General features: G+C 41.3%; 3 protein-coding genes and 1 long non-coding RNA gene across 9 annotated transcripts in view; 2 read left to right on the top strand and 2 right to left on the bottom strand.

The window, feature by feature from the left end:
• Window positions 1-728: 728 nt before the first annotated feature.
• Miro (mitochondrial Rho GTPase) lies at window positions 729-6,279 on the bottom strand. Its single transcript, XM_022794736.2, has one exon. It carries the CDS (start codon window positions 5,450-5,452, stop codon window positions 3,407-3,409), a length of 2,046 nt encoding a protein of 681 aa, XP_022650471.1. The 5' UTR covers window positions 5,453-6,279; the 3' UTR covers window positions 729-3,406.
• A 330-nt stretch (window positions 6,280-6,609) lies between these two features.
• Window positions 6,610-16,645, top strand: LOC111245853 (tumor protein D52). 3 transcript variants are annotated; one of them, XM_022794738.2, is made up of 5 exons: window positions 6,690-6,913; window positions 12,572-13,188; window positions 14,094-14,322; window positions 14,971-15,120; window positions 16,056-16,645. In XM_022794738.2, exons 2-5 carry the CDS (start codon window positions 13,182-13,184, stop codon window positions 16,174-16,176), a joined length of 507 nt encoding a protein of 168 aa, XP_022650473.1. In that variant the 5' UTR covers window positions 6,690-6,913; window positions 12,572-13,181; the 3' UTR covers window positions 16,177-16,645. The 3 variants fall into 3 exon arrangements, with proteins under 3 accessions (XP_086837591.1, XP_022650473.1, XP_022650472.1); XM_086981465.1 differs by lacking the exons at window positions 6,690-6,913; window positions 12,572-13,188 and adding an exon at window positions 6,610-6,632; XM_022794737.2 differs by lacking the exon at window positions 12,572-13,188 and having other exon boundaries at window positions 6,691-6,913.
• Window positions 16,646-18,199: 1,554 nt separating this feature from the next.
• Window positions 18,200-21,456, bottom strand: LOC111245856 (uncharacterized). 2 transcript variants are annotated; one of them, XR_015322156.1, is made up of 3 exons: window positions 21,330-21,456; window positions 20,328-20,744; window positions 18,200-18,468 (listed from the first exon to the last, which is right to left on the bottom strand). It is a non-coding gene; the product is annotated as an uncharacterized LOC111245856 (long non-coding RNA). The 2 variants fall into 2 exon arrangements; XR_002671505.2 differs by lacking the exon at window positions 21,330-21,456 and adding an exon at window positions 20,916-21,055.
• LOC111243757 (uncharacterized) overlaps window positions 21,173-21,773 on the top strand; it is a 29,879-nt gene continuing 29,278 nt past the window's right edge. For all 3 annotated transcript variants that reach the window (XR_015322155.1, XM_022789794.2, XM_086981443.1), the window contains exon 1: window positions 21,173-21,635. Coding sequence is in view for 2 of the 3 variants with exons in the window: in XM_022789794.2 (XP_022645529.2) it covers window positions 21,173-21,635 (463 nt within the window). In the remaining variant the exon portion in view is untranslated. The remainder of the gene's footprint in view (window positions 21,636-21,773) is intronic.

Below are 21,773 nucleotides of genomic sequence, written 5' to 3'. Positions count from 1 at the left end.
CGCTTTTAATGTACAAAATAAGCTTGTCATACTGCATTTATGTCATTGTTTGTCCTTTTTGAACTGGTAACTATCGAACTTCGCCGAACGACGGTGTTACATGTATGTGACTACTCGTCGTCCGCCTTTAGCACCTCACACCCATCTTAATAGGGCTTCTTGGGGAGACGGGGCACGTGACAACTGTACCTCCTCAATAATAATCATCATAATGAGAATATTATTATCACACATGGTGAACCACTGTATGCGCATATCGGCGCAGTAGAGCACATTCGTTCAGTATGTTCGAGGTGATGTAGAGCCCATAGTTTTGCGATTGGATTTAGTTGACACATAATCATATTGAATCTGAACGGTAGTGAATGTTTTGTTTTAGTGATAAAAAGATTTAGTTCTCTCTACAAGTTGTTGATTAGCTTGTAAACTTCTGAGTATAAAGATCCGTGGCTAGATAGGCAGCAGATGTAAACGACGACAATGGCTACATAAATGCTATTTTCTTGCTTTAGATCTTTCTGCTGTAGACTTGTTTACTTCTTTTGCCAGAGTAAGGCAGTTTTTAGCCCCGCATATTTGTTGCATGACATAATCTTCAATGTTGAAATGGAAAGCCGTGCAATAGACTTTGTGTTGTCCTTTTGATTTCCAGAGGTCTCATTCAGTATTCGTTGTTCGTGTGTACGTCAATATTCCGCAAGTATCTATATAATAAACACACATTGTAGTATATTTCCGATCACCCCATACGTTTTATTTAATCACTATAATCCTTATCCGCATTATGTACAACAGTGCAATAAGGGCCAGCATTTGCTACGCGGATCCCATTTTTTTTTCCTATATCGCTACAGCCCATTGAAGTTACATCGACTAAGTGTTTTTTTTTTTTGTTTCGCCAGCTAATCAATTTATTTTTATTTCGCTCCAGCATTCCCTTGTTTCTTCCAAGCTTGCTCGCTATATAGGACAGAGGTTCTTTGCTAGACTTCCATCGTTTGACTATTCTGTAGCTGTTCGACGATTATAATTGTCATCATTCGCAATGCCTATTTGTCTCCTGCATCACCGATCTTTGTCTCTTCCTATGAATCTCCTAAACACACCTTCTAAACCCATTGATGGCATCGTTGTTGACGGCTGACCCCACGTATCAAATATAATGGTAATAACTACACCTGCAGTTTAAATCCGCTCCATCATTCATGGTGCAACCGCTCGTAACCACTTTTCAGTACTGCGAACTATTCGTATGATTTTTTTTTTTTAAACTTCTGTCCCGTTCACCCGTGTGGGCGTGCGTGTTTTCGTTAGTGACATCGTGCCAAGTTATCTGATACGCCTAAGTGTTGTGTATTTCTACTGTACATAGTCTCGTTTATGTACTGTTTTCCAATCGTACGTCCTGTTGTTTTCCGCTTCTTTCGGATCCTGACGATTTTCCCTGGATGCGATACAAAAATCGCCGTTACACAGAGCATCGGTTATCTCTGCGCTCTGCTCTGACTTGCGACACAGAAAGACTGGGCACCACTTTTTGAATATCAAAGTTATTCATTAACGGTGTAGTGTTTTCGAAAAAGATTTTATTTGCAAAGAAAAGGTCGTTCCTTCCCAGTCATATAAGTACCTACGTTGACCAAACCAAGAGATAGAATTTTCTTCCATTGGATTAGCTATGTTATAGCTCGGCAAAGCACCAGGCTAGATCTCTGGGTGCGCTCATCTTGCGACAGGCTAAAACCAGAACAGTCGAACTGTTACAATAAGCTCTATCTTCTTTGTTACTCATCATAGAAATTGCATAGAAAATGATTAGCCTGTATCAGTCCTTTACGCTTAGATAGTACCTGTCTTGCACATCCCATATCTTCTTTAGAATGCTAGCAACAAAAACTGTGTTTCTAAAAAAAACATACAATAATCAAGAGAAAACTTTACTAATTACAGTGGCGCGTCGACTTCGTTTCCATTGTACTACTACCGTCGCTGACTCTAGCTATTAAACTGCTTGACACTCTACTCAATAATTAACTAAGACAAGTATAGTTTCAAGAAAAAAAAAACTATACAATAACAGACGCGGTTAAATTGGAAAAAAAATCAACTAAGCTGAAGTATTACAGGATTCGGCAGTTTACGACATTCGGAACCGCTATTTTTACTCTCTGTTACTCACCTTGATTTTTTTTTTGTATAATCGTCTAAAACTGAACATCTGTGCAGGATCCCTGCACGTTTGTAGAATTCAAATATGACTCAGAAAGGACTACTACGGGGATACGCAGAGAATGCAGGGTTCTAATGTAAACTCACCGGCCTGCAAGCATTCAATTCTCACTACTAAAACAGACAACCTTTTCACATCACTCTCCGCCCTGTAGTTGAATACAAATCCGATTTACACCACGTAGTTGTGAAAGACCCGGGCTGACGACTCACGGGACTATGCAAGCAGTTTGTTGCCACCATCATCAGTAGATTTAAGAGAAACAGTAATAATAATAGCGGTAATAATTGCAAGAGAAAAAGCCAGGTGATGAATTAACATTTTCAGAAAACATGCGGTTTCTGTTGTTATTAAAACACTCAAAAAAAGATACGGAACCTGTCGCTGTTGCTGCTTGTGCGCTACATTCCTACAGAATCAGTTAGGTAAGAAGCTACGGATCTGCAGCTACAGGTCACTACACCAACTCTATTGTCTTTTGCTTCTTTTTGCTTGCATATCTTGAAACAATTCCCTGTCAACGGCAGACTCCGTAAATTAAATAGAAGAAAAAGCAAGCGGTAAGGTCGTCTACCAACAACTGTACAAATAAAATCCACTTGTCCCTAGACCCCCCCTTCAGAACTCACGTGTTAGCATTTTCGGCAGTATCCCGCGAGCACTAAACTAAGATAACGCCTGGAAAGTCACATGAGTTCGTATAATCTCTGTGAGAGTTCTTAAACTACACGCGACGGCTTTTTTACAGAAAATTTTCGCTTTTTGGTAGACGGTTCGGTTATTATTGTTAATGGTGTCAAATACCGACTTGGTTGGCTGGCTGTATGGACAAGCTATCGTGATCGGTGATCAGTTTTTCAACAATCGACCAAGTATCAACGTGTGTATGTGTGTGTGCCTGTAATGTAATGTCCATGTTATCATCGGTGGTGATCGACAGCTTAAACGGCGCAGTTTGGTGTATTTTGCGTAGGACGACGGTGCAGGAGAGATCAACAGCGATGAATCGGTTTGCCCTGACCTCCACGGGTAGCGATTTTTTTTTTGTGATACTGGTAATGTTGAACAATGTTTATCGTCAGCATCGGTTGCATAATGGGCGTGCGGCGGTGCGTGAACTGTTTTGCGTCAATACATGCAACGCTTCTCTATATGTGTACATCCGTCCATCATCGATCAGTTCGCAGTGTTGGCGTTCTTCAGTGTTCTCATGAGCAAGAGTCCCATAACGGTGACCGCAGCAGCCCCCAGGCCGACTTTCATCCACGCTGTCACCTCCGGCGGCAGTTCCAACATCTGGTTCGTGTACTCCCCAATCCAACTGGGGCGGCTTTGTAGCACATGGACCAGTCTCTTGAGATTGGGGTATGCCGCCATTGTCGCCAAACGGACGTAAATATCCCGTGACACTTTCGCGGACTCACCAGCCGCACCGGGGGTTGTAGTGAACATCTGTGGTGGGGGAAGCTTATGCAGCGAGCAAAACTCCTCAGGCTGCTGCGCGAACTCCTGCGTCACCTGGCTCCGATCACACTTGGAAGCTACGACAAGCACAGGAACTCGGCTTTTCTCAAAGTACTTGCGATAGATACAGGCAACGTATTCAAAACTTTTCGGATTGGACGCATCGTATAAAAGACAGACAACGTCACAATGAAGTTCCGGTGGTGTAAGGTGATCTTGCATGCCAAAGATGTCAATTTCGTGTAGCACAAGATATTTTTCCTGAGAGTAGACCGGCACGGAAGAGACGGTGTACCGTGGCAGGTGGGCTCGAGGTATGGCTTCCGTCTGGCTAGCGTTTCGGCCGAGAAATCCTTGAAGAAATGAAGTCTTGCCGGCGCCCTGTGGCCCAATAACGTGACAATGAAACACGATTCGCATCGTCTGCTTTAGCTGTAGGTCTAACTGTTTATCCCGGGTGACTTGAACGCCTGCTAGTTGACTCTCTTCGCCGGTAACTGTCATGAATCCCAGATAGGCAAGATACTCCATGGTCTTAGTAACGTCGAGCGCTGTAGTTAGGGTCCACATGGCCATATAGCCAGCTTTGGTAATATAGCGACGCTCATTGGTAGCTACAGTGTAAATCATATCAGGACCCCACGGAATAACCGGACAGACCTGAAACAGCTGTTCCAGTTCGTTCGGACATAGAGCGCCATCCAGGTCTGTGTCGTATTTATCAAATAGTGTCCTCAAAAAATTGCATCCCTCTGGGGTCAGTTCCGTCGTACTGCCGGCTGGCACCCGAATCTTCGGGAAAAGGTAATCCCGGCTTAGATAGAGCGAGTCGTCGTAGCCAAACTTGCGTAAGATTGTCCATGTTGTCTCATGGCGCCCGCGCTGAATAAACAATTTGTGGAGAAACAGGAACCCTGCTAATGTAAGTCCGCCATACTTGGGGTCGCCGTCTTTTTCCTTGACGCCCTCAGGTAGTTGGCGGGACACAAGCAACTTAAGATCCTGCATCGCCTGCGGTTCAAGTGGGGTATTGAAGCATCGTCTTTGGAACTGGTCCAGTTCGTGGTCATTGAGCGCGCCGTCATTATTGAAGTCACAGATTCTGAACACTCGTGTTAGGGCTTGTCGACATTTTTCGGTTAATTCTCGTTCATGAGGTATGTATAGCGGGCCGGTTGGATGGAGAACGGCCTTTTGTGCATAGTAGAACAATTCGGAAATATTCTTCAGCGTCTTGGCACTACATTCTACGCAGGTTTCTACCTCTTGGTTCTGATTCATTATCGGCAGCGTAAGTTCCAAGGAAGAATACTCAACCAGGTCGTCCTTGTTGCCGACAAGAACGACAGGTGTCCTGTGCTCCTCACCAAGTACATGGCGAATCAGCGGCAACCAGTACTCGGTGATGCGTTCGATAGTGGAATCGTCCACGACCGAATACACGACGCAGATGACGTTCGACTTGAGAATCTCATCGTTAAGCTCTTCATCCGTCTGCTCCTGGACGCTATAGTCAACGATATGGGTGGGTACCTTCTCCGGGGTAACATCAGCGGGTATGGTAATCTCTTCTGCGCGCGGAGGAACATCCTCAGGGAACTCCTCGCTGACAAGGCTGAGAATCAGTGATGTCTTGCCAACGCCCGGATCGCCCACGAGCAGGATTCGGACGTCACTCTTCGAGCTGCGTTGACCTCCACCCATCGACTGTCCAGTTGGCTCGCAGTCGCACTCACCGCGGCAGTTCTTCTGGCACATTATTCCTACAGCGCCACTGACAGACGACGTACAGGGCTTACTGCACTCGATAGTCCACGGCTGTTGATCCACAACGTTCACGGACTTTCGAATGCAGAGCTCCCGCGGCCTCTCTACCGCGCCAGCAACAGCTGCTGCAGCTGCCGAACCGACGTCTGCAATAGCTCGTGCGGCAGCAGCAGCGGCGGCAGCGGCTCGTGCGGCACTTGGCTCGTGTCACGCCGCCCCGTTCATGGCAATTAAATTCGATTGCACCCACAACGAAATTCAACGAGTACACTCGATCAGAGCTGGTACACTGCACTACTTTCACCCTATCTCACTCCCGTTTTGCTGACTGCGACTATTACTATCCAACAACACGAGAATTTTGCGACTCTCGGCGAAATTCTCTAGTTCAGCTTTAAGCACGCCTCACAAAACGCGGCGCAACGCACACGAAAATGAACGGTGGACAATGGGAGAACCCCAATAGCTAAGATCGCTCTGAGTGGACCACTTAGTTGGGCAATTTCTGTCACATATTCACCAAAAAGGAAATCCTGTTCAATTAGGACTAGTTATCTCTGGCGTGACATTGATCACCAACCGGATACAGCATGGCAAAAGACTCTTTAACGCGATTCAGTGGTCCCGTACAGGAGCCCGTAGCAGGCACTGTGCCTCTGCACAATCGCTATAGCACAAACACACAATAGTTGAACCCCACCTTGACTACTACCTACGGACGTTCTCTCATGTTTACATATCCGGGATATCTTTTCGAGTCTGCTACGGGATAAGCTTCACCCACCTACAACCACAGAACGTGGCTCAGGCTAAGCGCATTTGCCTATTTGCCTTCAAATTCCTCTCTCTCTCTCCCTCACATTCGCTCGCTCCTTTTCTTTGAGCGACTTTCTAACAACAATCCGCCACCCGCGATGGTCATACTCGCATACTCCCCAGCGCAGACATTGGATCTAGTTGACCGTAGCAGACGACGTTGGATATCCTTCACATTGTCTAACGAATGGTGTCGCCAACAGGAAGCCGGTGATGCGGCTTCTGTGCACAGAAGAACGAGCCCCGCTTGCGAAACACGGAGAGTAAAAGTCGGGGACGAATGGTTTAGGGACTTGTCGTTGGCGGTGTTACTGGCCATCAGTGCGTGCACTCTTTTTGTGAAAGAATCGTATGGGTAAGTGCGGTAAGGCGGCCGCGGCTGTAATTTGTGTTGTTGTTTTTGTCGTCTGCTTTGTAATATGCTAAAAGAAGAGCAGAGACGAGAGTTACTGTTGCAATTTCGACAGCAGCTACACGACAGTGTCAGCACAAGTAGCGCTAGCTGGCTGTCTTAGTTAACAGAGAAGTTATTGCAGCAGTTGCAGTAGAAAACCATAGCGTTTGCCACCTGACATCATAAGCGAATCATTATGTCGGGACCGAACGAGAACAAGGTCGCTGAGATGAGCTCGCCAAGTAAGTAAGAACGACGTGGGTGGTAAGTTCTCTCAATTAGTAAAGTCGCCTTTGCTGTGAGAATCTGTATGCTTAAGTGACGTCGCAATTCAGACGGCAATGGTGGAGGTTCACTGAAACTGTGGGTCGTATTGTTCGCACAGATGGACGGATAGGTCTAACTGTGGCGGTATTATCCTGGCGACTGCGTGGCTGATCCGCATATTGTGAGAGCCGGGAAGCAAAAGTTATTATTGTAGGCCTGTTGCAAAAACTTGAAATATTCGGTAGAGGATTCTATATGGGAGCGTTTGACAGTCAACTAGAAATGTGTATTGGGTATTATTCAAATCGGTTGTATATGATTGGCGAACCGCAATTTTCATTATGCAGATTTTTTTAACAACTGTCACCAAAATGAGCTTCCAATAGGCGTTTTTATCTGGTCTCATATTTCTGTCTCTCGATTTTGTTAAAGTGTGGTAAAGAGGGGAAGCGGGCTACGTGGCGCGACTATCACGACAGACTAAAAAATGTGGTTATGAACACGGACCAAATTATTGTTAGCGTCCCAATGGTTGGTGGTTTTTGGTTAGATCAATAGCTTTGTATGAGCATGAGCATTTGCATTAGCATACGGATCAGAATCGAAGGGTCGGGCCTATTCACCAACTATGGGTAGCTGCATATGAGTAACTGACTGCCGCTAGCGGTCACCGCCGGCGCGCTTGCGTTAACTATGATGTCAACAGTAGTAGCGCTATTATTATTATTATTATTATTCAGGAGTTCTAGTTGCAACTAGAGTGCCACTCACAAACCTTGCACCGCCCCTATATAGAAGTGCAAAACCACTTAAACAATAGACGTAACGTCGATTATTGGCCAGCGTTCAGGCTATAACCTACTAGCTTCTCTCGAAATATAGTTTAAGCATAATTTCTCATGGAACAAACGTTGAGTGTACTTGTTCACGCAACCCAGTTTTCACACTGATAACGTGTCACCGTGGATGACACTGGGTAGCAAGCTGAATGTGCATAAACGCGCATGGTTTTCAAATACGAAATATCAGAAAGAATTGACTACTGTCAGCTAACGATCAACAAAACTAGAATTGTACTATATTAGCAAAAGGCGAACTTCTCTATGTAGATTAAAAAGTATTTGGCCAATTAGATTAATCTTACGCGGAGATCCTTTCAGGGTGTATCTTAAAGAGCCATACAAATTTAATCTGACGACTTAACGGGAATCTTTTTGGGCTTACCAAATAAAAAGATTTCAAATATCAGTTATGAGAAGTTATATACCTGTTTGCTAGACAAAACTACGTACGAAGTACGTGTGTAAGCGCTATATGTAGGTCGTGTATAATGATACATAAGCTGTACGAATAAACTGTCATAGTTAGTCCTATTATGATATGGAGTGTAGGACAGATGTGCAGCAGAGTTGAGTAAATTGTTTATCTGGACCTACTTAGCCAGGGGCGGGTGTCAGATTCGGACTAAGGTGGATCTGGTTTAAATAAAATAACCTGGATGAAACGCCAGGTCGGCCAGTGTCATAGACTATTTGCGTATTTGAATAGGTCTATAAAAAGGGGGCGTGTCTTGACACTTCCGGCTATCCTTCTGCTTCTTCGAATAGAAAAAAGATCTGAGCAAAAAGCTTCGATCCTAAACTACGTTCATTTTTCATAATTTAACGGTGCTGGTTATATTGGTGACTGGCATATATTTAGTTGACAATCGCCAATTACTATTGTTATTTAACTTTCTGTTGTCGTTTATAGCTGTTGAGATGGTTTTATGGGGGGCGATCGAGTAATATAAGCATTTGATTGCATTTAATTCCGGTGCCACTGTGATTCGATGACGCGGATCGAATTTAGTATGTGCAACGATTATACTTCATAAACTTGATCATGTTAGCTCGAAAAGAAAGAATATGTCGAATCATCTGCGCAATCCAAAACCTCTGCATTTATAGCGTATTGAAGATCCCATGTGTCCATATGGTAGATAATGTTGATCTGTCATAGGAAGTTGATATAATCCACAACAGACCCCAACCCAATAGAGACAGATGCTAATTCTATTTTGACGTAAGAACTTATTTGAACGTGTAGTTTTTTAAACCCAGTGTAGTGAACAGGTTGATCTTGTTTTTCTAATTATCTCGTATAGAACAAGCTGGACATATCGGTTCCATTCACGGTTGAAAGTTAACGTTCAGAAACCCAGCTATGCGAACCAGAATCAAAGATAGTGTAAGAGTTATAGGTTAAATAAGTAAATACAAAAAAAAAAAAACGTATTTTCTCGGAAGTACTGCGTGACGGTATTTTTATATGCAAATACCGCTTTCTTGATATTTAGCTGACTTCATCATATGATGCAGAAGACATCTTATTCGCCCGAACTAATAGTTCTACAGAACCACCTTAGCGTAACTACGCGGCCTAGTGTCGAAGATAGGCAGTAGCCCGGTATCGCTCTGTGCGAAGCCGGACATACGGAACTATTTCGAAAGAATCATATCGGGACTGCCGTGCGTCGTTAGGCGGCACAAAATTGCAAATCAAGAAACATGATTTGGCCGAGCGCCGAGTTACTGAATGCGGCCGTTTGTAGTTTTATTGTATGCGTATTCCCATATGGAACCGGCTTCCATCTTTCAATATGAAACTACTATGCAGTAGTGTACTTGCTACAGTTAAGGGGACTAGTAATGCGTTGAGGAATTTGATCGTTTTCGTTCTACTGAGACGAACAAATTTAAATAATTAAAAAGTTATGGGACGATAGCAGATGAATAGTCGATGGCTGAGAGCCATATGCGTGTAGGCGATTTGTTGTTCTTGCGAATTTCATCGTTTAACAGTTTGATGTCAACAACAATTTGGACGTCTAATTAGCTTAGGAATAGAATTTTCGGCAGCGATCACCAGAACAACGTTACGACTAATTTAACAATTCTAGTATTAAATGGCCTGGAAAAGCTTCGGCGCTGTGCGGCGGCCGGTGGGATTTTACATAAATTAGTTCTTCGGTATATACATTTATCGCTGGAAACTGGAAATGACCCAAATACGTAAATTGTAATAATAGGTGCAAGGTCGGTAACGAAGATACTGTCGGACTGAAAATTTCTATGATTGTAGCCTTGGTTTTCTATTTGCTTACTTGTATTTGGCTCACTGAACCGTGTTTGAATTAACACAGTACATAATTTTATGCTTATTATTAATTGAAAATCGTTCGGCATTAGTCGTGAAGCACGAACGCCTAGCTTCGAAATTTAATCACAATGAGTGAAAACTGCTTCGGTGTCATTGCGAAAATCCATGATAGTATTTAAGGGCCCTATTGGATTTGACTATTATGTAGGCTCATTGCGCCTATGCAGTACAGCCCCGCTGCAGCACGTTCGACAATAGAAAATCGTGCTATAGTACGTCGCCTTCCGAATCCATTACAGATTGTGCTAAAATTAGCCTATGCTTGGAGAGAAATAAAGGCTATCAATGGTGTTAATCCCAAATGTGGTCCAAGTTGACGAGTAATTATTGCCTTAATAATTCCTGAAAGTAGTCAACTGGTTTCGCTGGCTGAAAACAAAATGCTCACTACAATAGAACTAGTGGAAATTAGCTAGTTTTGACGTTTGCCGCGTGATAAATCGCAACGCCAATGTAAACGCTGTCTTTTCTGCCTGAAGGTAAATATAATTGATAATAATTAACCGAAAAACTGCAATCAATAAAGAACTCTATAACAATCCTTGTACAGCGGTGCCCACGTTTTAGTATTTTGCTTTCGGAGATCATGAGAGTACGGCAAAAGTCCGCTAGAGTCAGTTAATACTACCTTATGCATATAGCTATTGGGGTCCCTTTGACAGCGTATCCAATGCACGCATAGGCGACCCTGACCTGACGCATCGGGACAAGGCCTAACCCTTCAAATAGCTTGCTTTCTTAGATTACTTAGACTTAAAAGTTAAGGGCACCAGATAGATTTAAGGGTCAGACTTAAAAGACAGATTAAAAAAAAAAACTCTAATATCAAGTTATGACACTTCGAGGGTGAAGTCGGTACACTTATTTTAATAATACTTGGTGCAAAAATTTGAGTACTGCATTGGTAGCCAAACCTCTTTATTTGAAATGGGTCTATGAATGGATTGAAGTCTCGCTTTAATTCGCCAGAACACCGGCGCTTAGCTCCTTAGAAAGAAAGCCATTTTGCCTAAAATTTTGAATTTACGGTAGATCTTTGACAATGTGCGTTGACAATGTCCCAAAATATGGGGCGGTCGTTAAAAAATACTGAAGTATCTCTAATTGACGGGCAGCGAGTAGGACTGAGTGCCTCGTATGGATGAAAAGCCCGTAAAGCCTACAAAGCTATAAGTACTTGAAGTTCACTGAATTGTAGGACATAACTTGATTAATACCTGTACACATCAAAAGAATAATCGAAACTTTGAGAGTTTTGGCAAATATAAACATACAAAACCTACTTTCCCTATAGGGAGATGACCTCTTTCTTATCTAGCGTGGCCGAACACAGTCTGCTAGCCAATTTTCTGCCTTCACTTCCTAATTATAAAAATCAATGCCTTATATGTTGGCCTCTATTTTGTGATAGTCTCATCATAATGCGTGCACCGGAGAAAATCGGCTTTGCTTTAACTCAAAGCAAGATTAATCAATTTTGTGATTAGCTGAACGTGTTATTCGTGTCACATAGTGATAGTCTATTGCACAGGCATAACGAACTTGGAGTTCACTTTCTTTCTGAGCACCGCTTAATAGGTTGCCGCAACCAATAAACTCAAAATTCAACGTACGTATACATTAAGGTGCTCGGAGAGGCTCTTCGGTATCTTGTGCAATTCTTCTCTTTCGACAGTTAATGAGTTTTTTTCTGTCCGAAAGTAGTGCTTTAAAAATAATTCGTTTTTCGATGGATTATAAGATTTTGTGTATATCATAAAAGTACATAATGGGTTAGTGATGGAGTTTACGTGGGCAGTATTATTATGTATACGTTTATTGAGGATTACCCAACCCAAGAAAAATGGGTCGTATGACACTACAGCTGCGCCGCGCTTTTTTTCCACGATGTTTCCAACAAGTGGAAATAACATGTCCGAGTTGTTTGGCTGAACGGTTCTTGTATTGTTTAGGGAAGGAAGTAGCGATTCGCGGCTTAAAATTTAGGCGGATATAAATTATACGGCAGCTTGTACCGTTGGCAAAGTAGTGTTCAAAAAAGTTGTGCTTATAGTTCTGTCAGGGGAAGCAGAGGGACGTCTAATGCTTCTTGAAGAAGAAAAGAAGATACATAAACGAGAGCTGAACAGAGAATGTGGTTTGTAGTCTCCCGTTGGAGGATGGAGTTAATAGTTCCGTGAGTTCCTGTAAATGATTTCATTTCTTCCATGAGGTGTTATAATCGATCTTAGTAAGCATGTTACAATTCGTGCAGCGACTTTACTTTGCTTATTCTTTGTATATATTATCAAGTACATATAAACTTTAAAATAGAATAATAGGTTGTTTGGTCTCGAGCAGTTCTATCTCACTCGTCTTAGTCAAACTTCGTCATTGTGGCCAATAGTGCTACATATGTATCGGCCTATTAAACGTTTTGAATTCCGTTTCAGTATTGTCTCATGGGCACAATGGCGGAAGAATCAGCGGATAAAACAGGCCGTGTGATACTTGCCCTAAGTCAGCTGCGGCAGTTGTCATCCGCTCTACTTGTTTATGAGTGAGCGTATCTGTCATTAAAAAACAGACTATACTCTGTGCCTGCCATTTGATAGACCTTGATTAAGCTGTAATTGTTGTGCGTCTGGTTAGTTCTACGAGTCGACATCGCATTTATATTCTAAACGGAGGAAAAACCAAGAGTGCTATTAGGAAGGAAAGAAGTGTGCAGTAGTACAGTGTACGCGTGGCTGCGGCTATCGGCCAACGGGCTGCTTGTGGTGGCATTTGGTGACGTCTGCACATATTGCAGAGTGCTAGAGGCTGTGGCTGAGCAGATCAAGTACATTATTGGGGGGTCATCGTATACATACGATGTTCACTGCATAATGTTTCAAAAGCTAGATACGAGATTTGGAATAACTATCGTTGCATCTGAATACCCGTCGTTTATAGTTTTGTGTTAATTGAAGCCCGGTACATTAGTGTTTGTGTGTTAAGCAAGGAGTAGTCTTTTGTCTGCTTTGTGTGACCAACGAGCCATACGAAGTTCTATTATACACCATGATGAGTGAGTTGAAAGATTCTTTGAGATTTCTAATTAATGTAATGTGTATTATATAGGTTATAAAGCTGATTATTAAGAAAATAATATTTTTTATAAGTTTTATATTTTTTCGGGCAGGTAGCTGAAAGAACTTGAAATGCTGGTCGCTTGAGTATTTTGTATTGTGCTTCCTATACACATTTGTAAAATCGGTGTTGTTCAACGTGTTCTCAACTTTTATGAGCTTCTTATCATTAGAAGATGCTAGCTTTCCTAATACCGTTCACAGATCAAGTTAACAAACATCAAGTTAAGGAAAAAAATAATTGAAAACAGTAGAAGACTGTTTATGTCGTGTGATATACAATTTGTACAATCACAGAAAAATATCTATACAACGCTGCCGGTTAAAAATTAATGCTACCTGATTTGAGTCGGCCTCTGAGTAGGAAATAGTTAGAGACACTGCAATACTATTCGATCAATGGTTGTCAATGGGTCCTTTAGTTTCCGCTGCACCATACGGCGATCTATAATCGCACTATTACTCCTGTGGGGCAGGTCTATAATTAAATATTTTAGGATCTCTAAATATTATGATACTAATAAGTAAGCTTCTTGGACCTGCCAGTGTTGCTTATAAGATAGAAAGCGTTATTCAGTAGCAGCGTAATAAGCACATTAAGCAATTTGCTTTTAGTAGCGCACACACAGATAGACGGTCAGTTACACCTCTCTACAAAAAAACTACATTATTTCAGTACAGAAATTTCAATTGTATATTGAAATCATAACAAAGTTAAGAATGACAATAAAAATAAATGGTGTGTACTCATTTACGGTATGCGGCCTAATGTGATGTCACTGGAGTGTATAGCACCACGTTGTGATTGATTGTATATAATTCATTAAGTTGTTTTCATTTGCAGCGGCGACTGAGCCTGTGAGCGCTGGAGCTGGGGTTCTGAGCGATGCGGAACAGGAAGAGCTTCGTGCGCAGTTGGCAGAGCTCGATAGAGAGATGGAGACTCTTCGCGCAGTGCTTCAGTCGAAGCAAGAGAAAGCGCAAGAACTTCGCAGAAAGCTCGGCATCAGCCCTCTTAGCGAGCTCAAAAGCGACCTTGAGCAGTCGTTCAAGAATATTCAGGATACACAGGCGTAAGTATTGCTTTCAAGTGGCAAAAAATATTTCTATTTATCCAGAGTTCCCGATAGTCGACCTTCTTATCATCTGCTTCTAAATCTTCAGGCTATTACTGAGTTTGCTTCAAAACTGTTTATTTACGTTTGGCTCCTAGCCTGCCCGTCATTCTCTTTGTTAATTAGATGATGAGATATTTTTGTAATCCCTAAGTTCTCAGGCTAATTTGTGCTTATTCAGTCTAAACATCCGAGCTTAGGAATAAACTTCATTGAACTTGTGGCTTTTATATTGCCAGTTTCTGTTAAACAATAAATTGGATACATGAAATTCAACCTGAAATCCATAAAGCTCGACTACTGGCTTTAAGTGGCAGCTTGTAAGGAAGAAAAAGCAAATTGCTAATATAGAGACACTTTAAATCGTTATCGCATATAAATTATTTAGCCAAAAATATGCACTAAGTAATAGACCCTATTGCTCTTTGTTAACCTTATGCCACAAGCCTGCCGAGGCCTGTTTATTTTTCGCAGTACATTGTGCCACTGCTTATGTCCATATGCAATATGTCCACCTATTCGAATACTTTTCACCGGGCATTTACAGTGCGTGAAAACCTGTGACCTATTGCAAAATTTCGAATTTGTGTTCCGTACCCATTTCAGTTACCAAAAGACGTCTGACGTTGTTAAAGTGGCTGGCGAAAAAACGAGTCAACTATTTGGCAGCATCGGCCGAAAGCTAGGAGAAATGAAGAATTCACCAACGTATCGCTCCATTGAGGAGCGTATGGGATCGGCGTATACCAATGTCAGGTAAGTAAAACAAGTAAACGGACGTATACGAAAGCGTTTTGTCGATTATCATTTTTTGTGAATCTTTGTGGTGAAATCTGAGGGACTTCAGTGAAGTCGAACTTGAAAAGTAGTAAAATAGTCATTGAGCATTATTATACTAGAGTTCTTATAATGGTAGTAATATTGTTACTATATCAGTGTACTTATTCACTGGTTTGAAACGTTTTCAATGGTTTTCGTCGCTAAAGCGTTACTCACTGGAACGCGTATATTATATATAGCAGTATGCGAAATTCAGTTTGTCCCGTTACTGCGCGTATGCCTTTATTGGTCAAGCATCTATAGTACTGGATTGTACAATTCTCACTGCGTTCGTTTATGAATTATTAATGAGTCAATCATACTATGCATTATTTCTCCTAGTACATTCACGGGCAGCACAGGCATGATCATAATTGCCGATTTACTCAAGCACTACCTTGGATCGGTAAATGGTTTGTGGCGCAAATGGAAAAGCCTACGAAGAGACTTAGCAAATTTAAGAACTCCAATACCGAGAGTTTCCTCGGTAGCATCTTTAGGTGGATGTCAGGGAGAAAAATCGAGTGAGAAGAGCCGAATTGGCGTTTGGGAATATTAAATAAACGATAAAGGAAGGAACAATGCTTGTATTAATACGTCGTTTCATTAATTTGAGTAATTGCTAACGCCAGCTGACAAGACGTCCTACGCGATAGTAACAGATTTGTAAGGATATTATTTACAAGCTGATCCAAACCGAACTATTGCTTCCGCTTTGACATAGATTGAGTTTTAGTAAGTTCTTAGATATTCCAAGGAGCTATCAGCTAATTAACCAGTAATCAGTTAACAGATTTAGTACTAAGAACGCTACTGGACAACAGAAACTTTTCTATTGATTATGATTTTTCAATTTTCGCTTCATTGTGCAGAACAAGCATCTCGTCGCGAAGCGGCAGTCTCTACTCGTTTGGCGATGCCTCAGTACCTCAGACGCCAGCCACGGAGGAAAAGCCTATCGCGGTAGCTGAAGACGCCAACGGGCATAAGTAGATCGTCAAGCAGGTTTCCTACGATTGGCACTTCCAAACATATATACAAATATATTTACATACAAATACATAAATCTATATAAAATAGTCTACCATTAGATATAATGTGTTAGGAAAGGAGACAGTGTTGCCGAATAGTTGAAAGGTGGATGATTACCGTTACAGAACGACTTACTAACCTACGTTTCGTTGGCCTTTCATTTCGCTAAGTAAGAGAGAAAAGTAGCAAGTACTGTAGAAGACGTCTCGGAGCGAACGATAACAATAGACAGGGCGTAACGTAAGATGTAGTTACTGCAGGTGGAGGAATCAAGATAGAATTATATTGTGAAAGAAGTGTTTTTACGACACAGGTTTTTTAGAGTCAAGAAGAGCTCAGGGTCAAGTACCTATTGACAACGGAAATAAATTTAATATAAAAGCGAAAACGATTACATTTGGGCATATCGCACGTATTTATGTAAAAGATATATCTATTTGTTTTCATTTAAGAGGAATATCTAGCTATACATGAACGGATTAAGAAATGGCAAAAAAATAGAATTTTTTCGCTGAGTAAGTTGACACCAAGTATGTTATTTTGAATCTCTCATTAGTCGACAAAAAAGAGCGCAAATGTGAGACGTTCTATCTCTGTTGTACATTTATTATCATTGTGTTATTAGTCTAAACTCCTCTTAACTCTCAATGGACAAAAAGCTGCTGTGCTGTCGGGTTCGTGAATCATCTTTGGGAACAAATATAGAAACAAAGTGTAATGTCGTGCACGGAGCCGACAAAAGGAAAACAAAGTTCCAGTGCGAGGCGATTCACGCATTACGTGTACGCATGTGAGAGCACTCATCCGATCACGCGGTATGAAGCATTATTAGTAGATCTAAATTATGGAAACAAGGTTCCGGTTTGTGAAAATTGGAGAATTCTTCAAACGTAGCATTGAAACAAGGATTATCATACTCATGTAAAGTCTGTCACTTGGACCTTTTTATATATATATGTGACATGGGAATAATTAAATAAAGAGCGAAGCCTTCGTCTTTAGTGAATATTCACAAATGCGATGTTGTACGCGAAAGAAGGTGTTATAAACTACATTGTTGTCTTTCGGGTTTGCTGTCAGTCGATAATTTATTTAGCCTTTCTGAATACACCGGACTGAATCCGGAACAATATTAAAAGCAGGATTCGGCTAGGCAGTAATCCAACGCTGTTCTTCTATTTTCCACAATCGTAAGATTAATCGAATAACTTTCACATAATTTAGAGTGTCATCTAATGGCAGATAGTGGAAGATAACATATTGCATAGCGCCCCAGACTAAACAGCAGACACTTATGTCGACCGACAGATCTTAAGGGAACTATGTAGTATATGCATGTGTACACGAATAAAAACACGTAATCAAAAAATGTTTTTTTTTTTATTACGTGTTTTTATTACCAGGAACGTTCTGATTATAACAGAAACACACATTGTTTTTAAGTGTTAAATTATGCGTGTAATAATGAATACGACGACAGCGATAGATTTGAAACATTTGCATGTCGACATAAACAGTAATAACGAAATACGAAAATAATCTCAGGGGCTCTAGCAGTACGAAACGTATGGACAGAGCTGTGAGTAACTCGTATGCTAGCAGAAAAATCACAAACGTAAAATTCTGTAAAGCAAGGATATAAACTAATGAGGAAAGTGACGACAGAATATCGACGGCAAGAAACATATTTCAAGCAATCATTAACATTATCATATACGCGTTTCATATCGAGCGGGAGAGGTTCAACTTCTTTGTATTAATTGCTTCTAGAAAGAAAAACAACGTACTGACGCCTTTGAAGCACTGATCGCTTCGCACAGAAACACTTCGAGCACACATACCAGCCAGACACGACCATAACAGGCGCAGTGTCAGCTGAAAATATGGAGACGCTTGTTTAACCGTCGTGACAAGAATAACATTTTTACCTACCTATAGGAGGTCGCAAATGATAAGTATAAGGCAGGAATGAAAACATTTATAATTCAAGTTAAAAACAGAAACGCTATATTCAGGCAAGTATACTTATGTAACGACAAGAGGACAGTCTGATAGAGAAAAACCATCGCTAGGTTGATTTTTATCGATTATATTAGATTATTGCTAGAACGTATTGCTACTTCGCGTCATACGAACGCGACCGTCTACGAGTCTTTTTTTGACGATATTTATTGTACTATATTCTTCCGATGAGACGGCGACGCGATAGTATTGACGGCAAGAACGTAAAACGTGAAAAAATAGACGAGAAAACTGCAAACACAACAAAAAAAAACCGTTTAGAAATAATGTGTGACCTATTATCTACAAAAACATGCAGAAAATGGGAGATGGAATGGAAGAATATACAATGAATTATGTAAATTGCTTTTGACAAAAGTTGTGTCATTCCTATAAATGCCGATAAATTATGTCGAACGCGAACGTAGGCTAGAGCAGTTCGCGAGGTTAAATAATTGGAAGAAACTCGATTAATATATAAACTAATGAGGAAAGTGACTAAGTGACGGTTATGCTAAGTATTAGAATCCTAGCTTTGGCAAGGGTCGTAAGGAATAATAAAGCAGAGCTGCTATAATCGTGAACAATATACTGTAACAGGTTGCGCGAATATTGGAGAGATATTTTACGTTTTTATTTTTTTTACCGCGGTGAAAAACTTTGCCATTTGCGATCCAAGTCGAAACGTCGAATAAAAAGGTCTTTATTCAAAGGCGCTATTTAGTGCAAAAGCCCTTCTGAAGATCATTTTAGTCGATACCATATACTGAACTATGCACAAGTTATTGACTCAAGTACGCGTTAAAATCGCTCCGTAGCTGTTTTACGTCGCACAAATTTCTGTTCTGTAACATAAACAGGTTTGCGCATCCGCTACTTTTTATCTAAGCCGACCGTGCTACAGATACATTTTCACTGCAATCAAGTAAAGGACGTGTCGAAATTTTCTAAAGGAAAATAAACAAAAAGTAGACATGTGCGTGGACAATGAACTCCGACCAATAACCATGTGCTTCTCGTGTGTAGCGTTCACCGTAGGTAGTCACATGTCCAAGCCCAAACTGCTTATAGTGTCTTTGTGCATTTGTGGCGAACAAATAAAAGAAAAATCAAATCAAAAAACCCGGATGCGCCGGTCAATGGCCTGAGACGCCCGATTTCATCGAAATTAAAAACGCAATACCATAAAATTTTCACCAGTACATGGAATAGATTGCTTTTTGTATGAGCCCCGTCTAGGTCAGAATCGATCGGCAGCTCTTAGTTCGGCGTTTTTTCTTGCAGGCTTGCAACGGCTTTGCTAGTTGCTCACTCAGCATGGAATGGAGGCTTAGGTTACTAAGTTAAAAAGTAGTTCCATAGAAATTTTCATCTCCAAGGATTGACCTTGAAGTACTTAGTGGTAAAGCGTTAGCCAATTCAGAACTCTTCAATTTGACACTGCGCCAGATCCTTAGTATGCTAATGGCATAGCTGTTAAGTAAGCTAATTCTTGAGATGAATGCGATTTCGAAGGGGCACTTGCCTAGAGCGAGAGAAACCAGGTTTTATCTGTTAAGCACGGTAGGGTACCAACGGTGACCAACCGAAAAATGCATGTTTTGTAGGTAACGGGAAAACACTTCGATATTCGGTCGGAGTGTGACGGCGGAGTTTTGTCGAGTCAAATGTACATCGATGACAACACAAGGACTAGCCCGTAACGTCATTGTACACTAATCTTTTTCGTCTAATAGTATTCACCACGTCGTCTATGACGTAACCAAGTGAAAATGAAGAGTAATGCCTTGACTAAGCAGCGCATAGTTTATAACATATCCTATCATACATTTTGACACATGTTAAAATCGGTACAAAAAATGACGTGGAAAACTGGCAAAAGTCAGTTTTTATAGCAGCCAAATAGATAAATTACAAAAAATTAAAAAAAGTCGCAAAAAGTTACTGACAAGAAGGTGTTTCGTATTTTATATATTTCAGATTCAGGTATATGCTTACTTTTTTTTTTAATTTAATTTGAACTATTATATTAGCTTCCCTATGTCAAGTAGTCTGTTCAACATCGATCTTATTGTTAAGCAAAATCATTGTTAAAGAGAACCTATACGCACCGCAGCGGTCTCTGTATGGTCCTTTCATCAGCGAGGTAACTTCCAATGCGCCGTGTTCTCAGCACATATAGGCAACGCAGAATAACCACTGAACGGGCCTAATGTTAAAATGTAATATAATATCAATATTCTAATGAGGGGTAAACATCGATTGAGGCTCTGGTTGGATGTTCTGCTAGGCAACAGACTGTGAACTAGGAGCCTGTATATAGATCATTTCGTGGAGTTAGAACTAAAATGACACGTCACCCGTGTGTTCCTTAAGCGGTGCCCGAATTTACTTATAAACAAGATTCAGATAGACAGATGCATCTCTGTTAACGTCTTCCTTTTTGCCGAGACTCCGTTTTAGCTAATGCTATGCGACACTGTGCCCGAAGTTCTCTCTGAGGTTTCGCCCATTACCTCATCTCAGACCTGCTCATGAAAAAAACTATCGTAAATATATGTTATTAAATCCTAGTTTTTTGTGCGACCCATACCATAAAATGAGAAATTTTATCCATTTAGTATGGAAACAAAAGTTCATATCATGCTTTGCTGTAAATTAGAGCTGAAAATCGTTATACAGGGAAGTTGTATACGCACACAATTGCATCCTCATGGTTTCATCTAACGCTACATCTCAGATCAGTCAGGCGGAGAGAAACCGGCAAAATCACACACACATACACACACACACCAGCATTTGACTAGCACATACATTATGCGATAACACTCAACCCAACCGACTAACGAAATGGGTAGATTTGCCGAGCGATAACGAAGCACGGGATTGCGGTTCATTTATAGTTATTTGGATGTTTTGTGGACAGTTTCTTTTCTAACTAAAACACGCAGACGCAATGCCCACCACATACACGTGGACAAATACCGAAAAGCGAATTGCGGTACTCGAGACTTGTATTCTTGAACTGGACAGGGATGAACGCGAATGCCTACGACTACGGGTGGAGTTGCTTTTGGCGCAAATCGATGTAGCTCTTGGTAACCAATACAAACATGTGAAGCCAATGAAAGACGGAGATGACCTGCTGAGCGCGTTGGACGATGCAATGTCGGCGACGAAATATTTCAAACGATGGTTTCGCGAGTATACGCGCTCAGATGGAAGACTGCATCTCGAAAAGTATATCTATAAGGGAATTGGGGTGGCTCAACGAGAGAGCAAAGCAGTTCGCAAGATTTTATCAAAGATGATGGACCTATTACCTAAGTGGCTAAACGTCGACATCAGCGGGTGCTATTGTGCCCAGCCACATCTATTGCTTGATCTCGATAAAGGCTATCGAATGGCCATGATACAAGGTACGTGATGTTTCTTTGTGGCTGCTGATAAATAGTACGCAAGTATCACCTTTCTAAAGTAGTGATCTCCATTCCCTGGCTCGTTTGCCTTTCGTATACCTGGAGAGAAAATGTACTGTTGCTTTACGCTTACAGGTA

This window comes from Varroa destructor, unplaced genomic scaffold (genome assembly GCF_002443255.2).
Source record: "Varroa destructor unplaced genomic scaffold, Vdes_3.0 BEIS01000002.1, whole genome shotgun sequence".
Lineage (NCBI taxonomy): Eukaryota > Metazoa > Arthropoda > Arachnida > Mesostigmata > Varroidae > Varroa > Varroa destructor.
This window is presented reverse-complemented; position numbering and strand designations above follow the sequence as displayed.

Coding starts and splice junctions, on each gene's coding strand:
- Miro (XM_022794736.2), bottom strand. CDS start 5,452: ATGTGCCAGAAGAACTGCCGCGGTGAGTGCGACTGCGAGCCAACTGGA.
- LOC111245853 (XM_022794737.2), top strand. CDS start 6,868: ATGTCGGGACCGAACGAGAACAAGGTCGCTGAGATGAGCTCGCCAA. Junction 6,914..14,093: donor CGCTGAGATGAGCTCGCCAA/GTAAGTAAGAAC, acceptor TTTCATTTGCAG/CGGCGACTGAGCCTGTGAGC. Junction 15,121..16,055: donor TCGGCGTATACCAATGTCAG/GTAAGTAAAACA, acceptor TTCATTGTGCAG/AACAAGCATCTCGTCGCGAA.